The 12487-nt window shown below is 41.1% G+C and overlaps 1 protein-coding gene across 1 annotated transcript in view; it reads left to right on the top strand.

Moving 5' to 3' along the window:
* SLC26A3 (solute carrier family 26 member 3) overlaps positions 1–12219 on the top strand; it is a 34560-nt gene extending 22341 nt beyond the window's left edge. The window contains exons 12-21 of the mRNA XM_072791577.1: positions 1363–1458; positions 2763–2869; positions 3997–4066; positions 4190–4282; positions 5797–5892; positions 6467–6700; positions 8047–8101; positions 9506–9648; positions 9770–9835; positions 11618–12219. Of these exons, the coding sequence (XP_072647678.1) occupies positions 1363–1458; positions 2763–2869; positions 3997–4066; positions 4190–4282; positions 5797–5892; positions 6467–6700; positions 8047–8101; positions 9506–9648; positions 9770–9835; positions 11618–11641 (984 nt within the window). The 3' untranslated portion in view covers positions 11642–12219. The remainder of the gene's footprint in view (positions 1–1362; positions 1459–2762; positions 2870–3996; positions 4067–4189; positions 4283–5796; positions 5893–6466; positions 6701–8046; positions 8102–9505; positions 9649–9769; positions 9836–11617) is intronic.
* Positions 12220–12487: the final 268 nt, after the last annotated feature.

Here is a 12487-nt window from a genome sequence, read left to right as displayed (position 1 = left end):
AGTAGGTAAGATTAATTGGTGAGATATTAAATTATAAATGTCACTTGTGAAAACCCCAAGTGCCCAGATCAGTTAAACTATCTTTGAGATATGAAAAGAAAAGCTGTGTTGGGCTTTTCCTGGTACACCACGCATGAAAGTAGTCAGTATACGGATTCCACAGTCTGTTCACAATGAACAACAGCTTGAACCGAGGGTAGGTGTTGGGAGCATGTTCCGACCATGGTGTTAAAATCCAAATAAGAAAAAGAGCATACTTGGCAATTCAGCACTTTTCACCAGGACTATCATATTCTTGCAAGACAAATGATCTCAGTCTGGCACGTGAAGAAGCAAGCCCGAAGTGTTGCTGGGGCAGAGCTGAGATTATTACCCAGATTATTCGTAGTGACTCTACTAAGCAGTTGTAACAACAGCAGGGCTTCTTAAAAAAGGTAGTGGTGCAGGGTGGTTAGGACTGGCTGGAGATACTCATTAGCACATCCACTCATTCACTGAATGGGTAGTAAACCCACCCTATGTGCATTCACCATGCTAGGTCTGGGGAGGTAGCAGGGAACGAGGCAGATACGGTGCATGCTGCGTCACAGAGCCTGCCTCAAATCTTTGCTGACTTCCCTGTGCTCTTCAGCTTCCTCTTTAAAGATGGTTGGATGTTGGGTGCCCGGGTGGCTCAGCTGGTTGGTGACTTGATTTCGGCTCAGAACCCCATCTCAGGGTCGTGAGATTGAGCCAAGTGTGGAGCTCCACATCGGGCTCCACACTCAGCCCTGAGTCTTCTTGAGATTCTCTCCGCCTCCCTTCACTCCTCCTCCCCACTCGCACACTTGCATTCTCTCTCTTTCTCAAAGAAAGAAAGAAAGAAAGAAAGAAAGAAAGAAAGAAAGAAAGAAAGAAAACCTTTTTGGAAAAAATGGTTGAGTGCTGATCATCCTCAAAGATTTGAACTATGAGTACCCCAAGCTCCCCAAGTTTTTTTTTTTTTTTTTTTTTAACAAAGAGCAATCCCTTCTCCCCACCTCCAATAGATAGACACACATTGGACTATCTGTGATTGGGAAACATTTATTTCAGGCATAGATTTTAAGATCTGACTGTCTCTGTCCCCAGGTACAGGCTGGTAAGTGCTTTCCTCTATCCATAGCATGTCACTGTCACTGTAGTGGGGACGAGGTCATGGTGGGAATGGGGCAGAGTCCCAGTTCTGGGTGTCTTTCACAGCCCTGTACACTAGAAAAGGGTGTGTTCTGAGATAGGCTTTGAGGCCCTCTAAAGGACACACTTATCTCCAACCTTCACCTTTGCGTCTATAGAGCTTATTTGGTTATCTTTAAGTACATCTGCTGTTTATGTCTTCTGCAGTCTGTCCTGGCAGCTCTAGCGCTTGGGAACTTGAAGGGAATGCTGATGCAGTTCACAGAGATACGAAGGCTCTGGCGGAAGGATAAGTATGATTGTGTGAGTAAAGGCATTGATATTGAGAGATGGGGAAATCAGAACAACGTCCTGATGCCGAAGTGAAATGCATATTCATATTGTAAACCAAGTGAAATTTCGTTTCTATATTTTCTATTCAAACAATCTGAGTTTATTTCATTTGCAATTTTTAAAAAGATTTATTTACTTGAGAGAGAGAGAGCACGTGTGCTCATGCATGCATGGAGGGGGGCCGAGGGACAAGGGAACCTTAAGAAGACCCCCCCACTGAGGGCACCTGGGTGGCTCAGTGCTTACCATCTGCCTTTGGCTTAGGGAGTGATCCCGGATTCCTGGGATCAAGTCCCACATCGGGCTCCCCACAAGGAGTCTGCTTCTCCCTCTGCCTATGTCTCTGCCTCTCTCTGTGTCTCTCTTGAATAAATAAATTTAAGAAGACCCCACACTGAGCACAGAGCCTGACTCAGGGCTCCATCTCATCACCATGAGCTCCCCTTTCAGAGTGGGATCAAGAATCCAAGATTTCCCAACTGCGCCACCCAGGTGCCCCTTTATTTGCTATTTTTAAACTGCAAACTTAATGATTGTTCTCTGGGATTTTAACATGAAAGAATGAGCCACTTGCAAGTAGGAGATGCTCCATGAAACACTAGTAGGATACAGTTGCTTCTGTTCTTCATTGCATCAGATGTTAGTTTCTAGAGAATCTGTGCAGCATTTATATTCTGAACATTCCTTTTGGAAATAGTCTGTGAAGGCTCCCCTTCTCTTGACATGCCTTGCTATGAGATCCAGAGTCCATAATTTTATCAGGACCAAAGTCTGGGGCATAAAAGTATTGTTAACATAGCCTACGGTACTTAACAAGCATGAAGTAATCAGCTATACTCGGTTTATTTTTGTTCCCGATAGATAATTGTTGGGGATTTTAACACTCTTCTGACATGCTAAAATTTGCATACAGATAGTAGCCATTTACTATATCAGACTACAAGGAAGAAATTAGTATAAGCCCTGCTGATTAATTTGCTGATTTTAACCAACAGTTGGTTCTGCAGTTGTAGCTGTGCCAGATGGACTCAATTATTTCCTTAATTGGGTCAAGGATGAGATTGAAACAGACACACTCTCTCTTTGGACTTTTACAAATATTTGCTTGTGTTTCTGTGGCTCTGAAACGACCTCTCGAGGCAGGTCCCTTGTCCCGTACACTTCCAACCTCTGTTTTGGTTCTAGAAGTTCATGTTTTCTCAAAGCTCTGAACCTAAGACACCGTAGTTGAGTCAGAGTAAATTGTAGCGCATGTGTCGTCTTCTTTTTTACAGCTAGTTTGGATCATGACCTTCATCTTTGCCATCGTCCTGGGACTTGGTTTAGGCCTGGCAGCTAGCGTGGCTTTTCAGCTCCTCACCATTGTATTCAGGACCCAATTGTAAGTGTTCATCGTGCTTGCATCCTTGTGGACGCAGACCTGCCTCTGGAAGGGGATAAAATGTGTCACTGATTGAGGGGAACGTAGTGTGGTTGACAGGCATGCACATCTGGCCAGTGTGGTCCTCACGTTGCTCACCTCAAGGCCCGAAGGGCAATAGGATGCCCTGACCTCAGAGCATCAGCCCAGGTCCCACCAGCTGCTGGTCTGTTCCCTGCTTTGCCATCAATTCAGAGAAATCATATAAATTGTGGGGTCTGTTTGCCCAGCTGTAAACTGGAAGTCATTACCCTCTGAGCAGGCTTGATGTCTTTGCCTTAGACTCACCAGAGGCGGAAATGTGTTACAGAGAAGATGGTGGGATTCTCCATGTCTAGTGGAGGGCTGTTTCTCTTTATGGGTTGCTAGAGTGCCCTCCCATCTAAAAACAGGGGACTGGACTAGAGAATTTTTCAAAGGCCCCTGTCATCTGAAAAGTCCACGAAACCCAATGAGCATTCTTGATTCTTAACATCCAGTCCAAACACCTTCCTGATTCTTAAATATCTGCCATTTAATGTCACCACCATGTGGTCACTCAGCCTGTGTTAGATGACATGGTGTGACAGAGAAGTAGGCTTCTTGGCTGCTCAGGAGTTCCAGAACAGAAGGCGGGATAGTTAAAGTTAATCCCTGGCTGATAGAATACAATTATGTTGAAATGTCCCTGCTCTCTCGGATTCATTTGTTTTCATTCATCTCTTGGGGACCCAGCAATCAGAGACAAACCTTGTGGTCATAGGCAAAACATTGACACTTCTCCATCCCCCCGTCTGTACAGCTGGGTAACCATATCTGTCTAGTTCACTGGATAACTGTGATATTTGAAACCCAAACAGCAAGAGCATACGGAAGCACTTTGTGAACTGGAAGGTGGTGAATGGGAGGCGCTGTTCTGGGGTGGGGGTGGGGGGGAGGAAAAGTGAAATAAGGTGTTTGCCCTCCATGGTGTCTAATGGCACAATGATTCCCCAGCCTTTAGATTTTGAAAATGAGCCTGCCTTGATACGCTAGGGAAAGTCCGTGTGAGCCTTGGGGGCCTAACAAACATGCTTGAGTGACTCACTTGGTGTCAATTCTCCCTACAGTCCAAAATGCACCACACTGGCTAACGTCGGAAGGAGCAACATCTATAAGAATAAGAAAGATTACCCTGATGTAAGGAAGATCCATTTTTTTGTTTGTTTGTTTGTTTTGTTTTGTTTTGTTTTACTTTGACTTGCTGAAAGATATTAATATGAGTCCAATGGGCTTGTCTCAAATTACTTCTCTGCCCTACAGATGTATGAGCCGGAAGGGGTGAAGATCTTCAGGTGTCCATCCCCCATCTACTTTGCAAACATTCATTTCTTCAAACAGAAACTTATCAATGCTGTAAGGTTTGAAGTTACTTTTTTTTTTTTTTTTTGTAATTCCAAGGAATATATAGGAATGAAATGTTTGCTCTGTAACCAGAGGGTCATTGATGTCACATGTGTTGAAGCCATATTGTGTTAGTGCTTTTCTGTCTCAAGTTTTAGAGCAGGTGAAACTACCTTATAAGGGATCTCTTAGTATGTTGGGAAATAAGGCCATTTGGATGAGGTCCAATACAGAGTTACCATTTATCAAATTCTGCTGTAGAGTGAAAGGACTTACCACAGGATTTGGGGTTGCTGGGTTTTTTAGTAGATAGTACCCTACGGCTTTTCTTTGGGCATCGACTTCAGAAACAACAAGCTGAGTACTTACTATTTGGCTGTCATTGAATATATTCAGGATAGTAAATGAATATTTGGGATATGGTTGACAATGAATAAACATAATATAAATGAAATTTAACATCAAAGAAGAGCTGAGTGTCCCTGATGGGCTGAAGAGAGGATGACAAAGAAACAGTTTTTAAGGTCAAGAAACAAAAGTTCAGCACTTACTCTCGAACATGCCTTTTGGTCTGCTCTGCCTTTTGCATACAGCTCCTGCCTTCAGCCCTAACTATTATTCTTACTTTCGTAGCATCAGATATTTTTCTACCCAGCTTTCTTTTTTTTTTAATGGTATTATAGGGACGCCTGGGTAGTTCAGCAGTTGAGCGTCTGCCTTTGGCTCAGGGCATGATCCTGGATTCCTGGGATCGAGTTCCCTGCAGGGAGCCTGCTTCTTCCTCTGCCTGTGTCTCTGTCTCTGTCTGTTTGTGTGTGTCTCTCTCTCTCATGAATAAATAAAATCTTAAAAAATAAAATAAAATGGTATTATATTGCATATATGGCTTTATATACTGTTTTTCATTTAAACTAGTATCTTCCATCTAACAACATTTTTCTTTTTTGGTTAAGGATTTCTTTTTTTCTTACATAATGTGATTCTCCTTATTTATGTCTCTGGAGTTAAGTATTGCGTCAGCAAGACCACATTTGTTTTGAAAAGGAGAAAATGCAGGCTGCCCTCAGATCAAATACTAAAATTAAAAAACAAAATCATATAATAGATACCATAAAATGCAATTATATAAAGCTTAATAGGATGAAAATTATATAGAAGCAAGTACTAATTAAATGCCACCATATCCAATAAATAGAAAGTAAATAGAGTCCCCTAAGAATTTCATAGGCAAAAAACACACACAGATTTAAGGAAAGTTTAGACCTATTGATGGATGATTTATAGGCAAACCCTGGGTGGCACAGAGGTTTTGGGACGTTGGTAATGGCACACAGGCTGAGCAGACCAAAGTCATTGGCACAATGTCATCACTGTCATTGTTTGAACCACATTTTAAATCTTATTACAAATATCTTTATTATGTGCCCCAGTCCCAACTTATCCCACGTAGTTATTAGAATTCTGCTATAGAATATTCAAGGAACATCGTATTCCGCGATCTTGTAATACAACAATGGATTTTTCAGGTTGGCTTCAATCCACTACGAATTCTACGCAAGCGCAACAAGGCTTTGAAAAAAATCCGGAAGCTGCAGAAGAAAGGCCTGCTGCAAATGACACCAGTAAGTTTCTTTTTTTAAAAAAAAACAGGAAAAAGTATATTTTTATATTTAACCACAAGTGAGTTATTTCAACTTTGCACTGATTCATGGAACGGACTGTGTATACGTCTGACAGTTTATATGACCAAAATAGCACTTTGGCAAAAATCTTCTAGGCCTCCTTAGTTTTTCCTAAGCACCTCTTTAGTCCTGTGAGACTCGGTTGGTTTCCTGGGGATGAAACCAGTAAGTTTCATGACCACATTTATGGGTATTACATTATACATTTTATATTTATATTATATTATTATATTATATTATATTAATTATAAGATATTGGTTCCATTTCTTTAAGTGAAAAGCCAGATTAACAAGGTATGCCATGTGCCAATTAATGTTGTATTTTTAAATAGTGTCTTTGAGGGTCTCCTCAAAATTCTTGTTTTCCTGGCAAAATGTTGAATCTCCAAAGGAAAAGTCCTTGCTTGACCTAACTTTGAATCCGTGCTTCAGAAACTCACTGGTTATTTTTGACATATGCAATGTTCCTTTCTTGGCCAGAGTTAGCATGCATATTTATTGTCCTCTCTTGCAGAAAGGACTCATATGTACCCATGATGGCTTTAAAGATTCTGATGACGAGCTGGACAACAACGAGATAGAAGAATTGGATCAGCCCATCAACACCACCGACCTGCCCTTCCAGATAGACTGGAATGCCGATCTTCCTCTCAATATCATGGTCCCTAAAGTCAGCCTGCATAGCCTTATTCTCGACTTTTCAGCAGTGTCATTTCTTGACGTTTCTTCAATGAGGGGTCTCAAAACGGTAATTTCTTTTTTTCTTAATGAAAACAACCCATCAGTGGCCAAAGGTAAAAAGTTATGTTTGCAGGAAGATGCTCCTTTAGATACTATACACTTAAGTAGAAGTAAATCCGAATCTGGGGCTAATTCCATGCAGAGAGTGGGAGTGAGGTGAGTGTGTTCAGGGAGCTCTTTAAAAGAGCATGTCCCGGGATTGGCATATAATTTTGAAAACAACTGCACACATATTTCCAATGTATAATGAACCTGCCACACTACACAACTACACCCACACCCCTACCAAATTCCAGTTCTGCAGGCCCTTCAGATCCTTGTGGGCATTGTATCTACATTGTCCTGAAATGCAGAATATTTGGGAAGGTCCTGGACAAAAATGGAATAGTGGATTCTTTTGTTCTGTCTTTATCCATTATAGACTGATGACATTTCAGTGGGATGTATAAAATCTGTTTCCCACCTCTCCCCATCACCCCTACCCCCACCAAAAGAGTAGCTATGGGAAAGAATCAACGTGCCATGTGATTTAAAAACAGGACTAAAACTTTCAGGTTGGATTCTGTTTCTTTTCCATGGTTCTGTCAGCATTGTCTAAAATAAATTTGTTTCCAAGAGATGCAGAAACACATGTAGAGAAAATTTTAATTATTCCACACTTACCCATCTTTTTCTTGGTGGTTCACAGAAATCTGCCTAAGAGTTGAGCTAAGATAAGATCTATTAAACATGGGTAAACTGGATACAAAATTAGAAAATTGAATCAATTTCATTTCCTTCAGACTTAAAAAAAATCTTAACATCACAGAACTCTCAAAACTGCTTGCTTTTCCTTTTCTTTCTCCATTTTCGTGTTCATTTTAGCCTTGTGCACACATACACAGAAAATTTGTTTTTTGATCCCAACAAAATAGCACAAAGGACAGGGACTCTATTTCCTTAAAGCCCTTATTTTTAGTTCAGTGCCTACTAGAGGTTCAGTGTTTGTTGATGATGACAATGATTCTAATGATCAGCTGAAACGATTAATAGCATTAGCTACTTTTCTTACCTTATATGACCTCACTCACATCACTACTGGTATTTATTCCATATGAATGGAAAGTCTCAAATTACTTCTCTGCCCTACAGATGTATGAGCCGGAAGGGGTGAAGATCTTCAGGTGTCCATCCCCCATCTACTTTGCAAACATTCATTTCTTCAAACAGAAACTTATCAATGCCGTAGGGCTTGGGTTTTTTCTTCTTCTGTGTAGCTAGAAAGTTTTGGCCAGGGTCATTCCATAAAGGATTCCTTCATGTTTCTGACAAATATAACTGTTCCCTGAGGAAGCTCTATTTTCTTTTTAACAGGTTTTGCAAGAATTTATCAGGATCAACGTAGATGTGTATATTGTTGGAAGTGATGGTAAGTTGTTTTTATGTTCTGACAATTACTTCAGGCTTATGGCCAACTCAGTGTAGACAGCCTCTCCAAAGGATGGGTCTTATGATCACCAGAAAGGTAGCCAAGCAGATAGAAATCCCTAAGGATAGCATCTTTATATTTTAGTTGTATTGATATGTAATTAAATTAATTTTATGGGGCACCTGGGTTGCTCAGTGGTTGAGCATCTGCCTTTTGCTCAGATCCTGGTCCCGGGGACCTGGGATCAAATCCTGCATCGGGCTCCCCACGGGGAGCCTGCTTCTCCCTCTCCCGATGTCTCTGCTTTTCTGTGTGTGTCTCTCACGAACAAATAAATTCTTTAAAAAAAATTAACTTTACAATTTGAAACCTTTTAATAGGCAGCCAAAGAGTGAATATGTAATCATTTTAAACTCTAATCTTCCTGATAAGATATCATGGCCACTATTTTAAGAACTAAGAAAGCGTTAAAGGGATGCTTGGGTAGCTCAGCAGTTGGACGTCTTCCTTCGGCTCAGAGGGTGATCCCGGAGACCCGGGATCGAGTCCCACGTTGGACTCCCTGCATGGAGCCCGCTTCTCCCTCTGCCTGTGTCTCTGCCTCTCTCTCTGCGTCTCTCATGAATAATAAATAAAATCTTTAAAAAAAAAAGGAAAACGTTAAAGAAAAAAGATCAAATTGCTTCCTGCCTTTTCCTTTCGTTACTATAGGAATATATACATGTTCTATTTTCCTTGAGGGCAAGTTTCATCCACCTAATTTATCTCTTGAACCTTCATATTACTCAGCCAGGGCCCTGCACAGAGCACCCATGAGGTAATATTTGGTTGAGTGATCTGCACAAACAAGTGCTGGTTAGTTCCTACAAGAAGGGGGTTCCTCAAAGATAACTGGAGGGGTAATGCAAGGGTGCCAAGGAAGGTGATTTCTGAAGGAACATGGCAGCTTTGGGAGAAAATGCACTACAGTAAGTGACTGGCAAATAATAGGTCCAACAATCCCGAGCCAGAGCATGTCACTGGCCTATGAGCATATGTCCCAATTTTGAATTAGCCACACTTTGCTGCTCTAACCATTAGCCAGGGAGATTAACTCACTAGGCTCTTGCCTAAAGGAAAATGGATTTTCTTCTGAGAAGTACTAAAAGTTTTCCTCATTTGAATCTTTTTCCTTTTCTTTTTACATGAGGGGAGTAAATGTATAGTTTTTATTAGAAAGGTATCCTTTTATTCCAGAAAACTCCATAGTAATGGCACACTGGAATTGTGCCATTGCAATCCCCAAACACCCCACCAAATGTCAATGAACTGCACGGTTGCAAATAGAAATTCAAATCTCCAGTGTCAAGAAGAAAACTGTGGCCAGTTACTTCTTCCTGTTATCCTTTCTTTCCCTCTCTTCAGACGATTTCATTGAGAAGCTTGCACGGTGTGAATTTTTTGACGATGAAGTCAAGGACTCAATCTTTTTCTTAACAATCCATGATGCTGTTTTGCACATTTGGATGAAGAAGGACTATGGCGTTTCAAAGTTTAATTCCAGCCAGGTACCAGCTCTTTGGTGACTTTCACATTTATATAAAAACCATCTGTGCTTAAAATTCCCTTTCTTCTTCAAGATTAAAAAAAAAAAAATCCTAATCCGTAATTCCATTCTGGTTTTCTCAGGAAAAAGAAATGAAATTTGATTTCACCATAAACACAAATGGAGGATTACGTAATCGGGAATGTCAGGTAAGATTCTTCAACAGGTTTAGCTTTATCTAGACATCACAACAAGAAACTGAAAGGCAGTGAAGCCTCTGCAGCATGCTGCAGAAAGCCCAGGATCTGTTTGAGCCTCTGTGCTTCTTCCTTAGAAATGGAAGTGAGGCCAGTTTTCCCAGGGACTTTGGGGGAAAATAAACTCAGATCGGTACAAAAAAGGATAGAAAATAGTGATATACGAGGTCTCTATTGATGAAATATTGAGCAGAGAGAGATCAACCTCTTTATGTTTTCAAAGTCCTTACAGCCAAGATCTTAAACTACTCTTATAATAATCCTTGAGGCAGAGAAAGTATTGCTATTTGCACTTACAGATGAATTAACGCTGATGCTGAGAAGCTAATACGGGCTCTGGCTTCCCAGGTGCATGGGGAAGTCCCCAGCACAGGGCCTAGCCCAAGCATGAAAGTGAAGTTCCTCTCTTCCCTTACTAGGAAGATTTGCCATGTTCATTTAACTGGATAGTTCTATTTCATTTTAGAACACTCATTTCTAGACTCTAAGCCCTTTAAGGGAATGCCTCCAGTTTGGGAAAAGCAGAGTCACAAATCAGATTTGGTATCTGCTATAGGTCAGGTACATGGTAGATGCAATACATTCATTATCTCATCCTTACAACAATATGCAAAGAAGATATCTTCATTTCATAAATGAAATTAGGAAGGGCTCAGAGAACTTAATTAATTTGCTTAAGATCATGCACCAAAGAGACAGCAACAGGATTTGAAGCGAGATCTGGGCTCTATTCTCTATGCTACACTGACTCCATCCTTTGGTGAAAGACTAAAGGAATCGGGGATCCTGAGAAAGAACCTAATGATCGTCTTCAAGTACAGGGGGTGGCTGATGGTATTTCTCTTATTTGAAGAGAGGTTTGAGAAGAAAAGAAAACAGGAATTTAGATTAGAAATGAAGCAGTATATGGCCTAAGATAACCCTGGACTATTATTAAAACTTATGCCAAATAGGAAAAGTTCAATGAGAAAGCCATTCCAGAAGTTAGAGAGGCCCGAGCAAGAGCTCATTCTCAAAAGCACTGGTCATGTTTCTAACCAGCCGTGTTTCCAGGGCTGGATTCTAGAGAAGCCCACAAGTGGCATCTCGCCTGAGCCCCCTAGAAGGAGCGCCTTACTAGAAAGCCTCTCCCCAGTACTTGGACTCGGAACTGTCACCAAGTTGTAAAGGATAAAGTGTAGAAACAGAACTTACACCTACTGGGTCTGATCAAAGCTGCAGAAGCAACCGTCTCACAGGGTGTAGTCAGGACCATCCTGTACCTGTTGCCCCATGTTAAAATGAGAAAATGAACCACAAAAATCTAACACCAACTCCTTACTACATTAGTTAGAGGTAAGATAAATGAGGCCACCAGTGGTGATTCACATAAAATCTGAACGTGCCTGCCGGGCACAGAGCCCCCTGGAGTTCCTGTGGCCCCTGAAACAGGTGAAGGAGTGGATTGCTGCAACCACTAAATTGTTCTTTCTATGAAGCTAACTCTCAGGCCTCTGAAGGAGACACTTCCCTCACACCACGGTATCACACGGGTCTATGTTAGGCAAGTAGCGAGGGAAGGTATGCGATCATTAAAATTCAAGATGAAAATTTTGTGGATGACTCTGGTTAAGTTCTAGGTCTTGATTTTAATAAGATGGACCACATTTGCTCTTTTGGAGTACAAGATATGGTTATTGAAAGGGACAGAACATAATGAATCTTTTAAGACCAGAACTTTCTATCTTCTTCCAGATACCAGTTGAAACGAAATTCTAGTCAAAATCCATGCAGACGGATCCTCACCTGTCATCCAAAGAACAACTTTATACCCAGGAAGTTATTGATAAGTTCATACGTTGTATGAAGAATACTTTTACTTGACAAAATTATGTTTCAAACTTTGGAACGAGATTGTTCTAGCGTGGTATATTTTTCACATGTTTAGTATAAAATTATGTAAATACCCTTAATTTTATATCTTGTAGATTTATCAAGGGAAGAAAATTTTTTGTTTATATGTATTTTTATAGCACCGACAGATTCCCATCCAAGTCATGACCTTCACGCACAGGTTTCGCCGTGTATTTACACCACTGTTTTGAATCTTGTAACTTATACAGTTCATACTGATACATTTTCATTTTTAAAAATTCCATTGCGGGGCGCTTGGGTGGCTCAGTGGTTGAGCATCTGCCTTCAGCTCAGGGCGTGACCCCGGGGTCCCAGGATCGAGTCCCGCACCGGGCCCCCAGCAGGGAGCCTGCTTCTCCCTCTGCCTGTGTCTCTGCCTCTCTGTGTCTCTCATGAATAAATACATAAAATCTAAAAAAAAAAAAAAATTCCATTGTACAGTGGATATGTCTTGTTTTGTTAAATTTCTTGTTAGCTTTCTGAAATACACCTGCCCGTGGGTACCTTTGAGGTGGTCTGGCTGGAAACCTGCCACCTGAGAATCCTCTGAAACCTGGAACCCCTGCAATGACACTTAACTTTGCCCGGTTTATGATCATCACTGTAGCCTTCTAGTGCATCCAACAACCTCCTATCCAGATCTAGGCACTATCTTTCTAATGCCATATCTGTAACCATAACTAGCTTTTGAGGCAAGCCCTTTCTTCAGTA

This window comes from Canis lupus, chromosome 21 (assembly GCF_048164855.1).
Source record: "Canis lupus baileyi chromosome 21, mCanLup2.hap1, whole genome shotgun sequence".
In the NCBI taxonomy this organism is placed as follows: Eukaryota; Metazoa; Chordata; class Mammalia; order Carnivora; family Canidae; genus Canis; species Canis lupus.
Note: the sequence above shows the minus strand (reverse complement) of the source record. Positions and strands in the feature narration are given on the sequence as shown.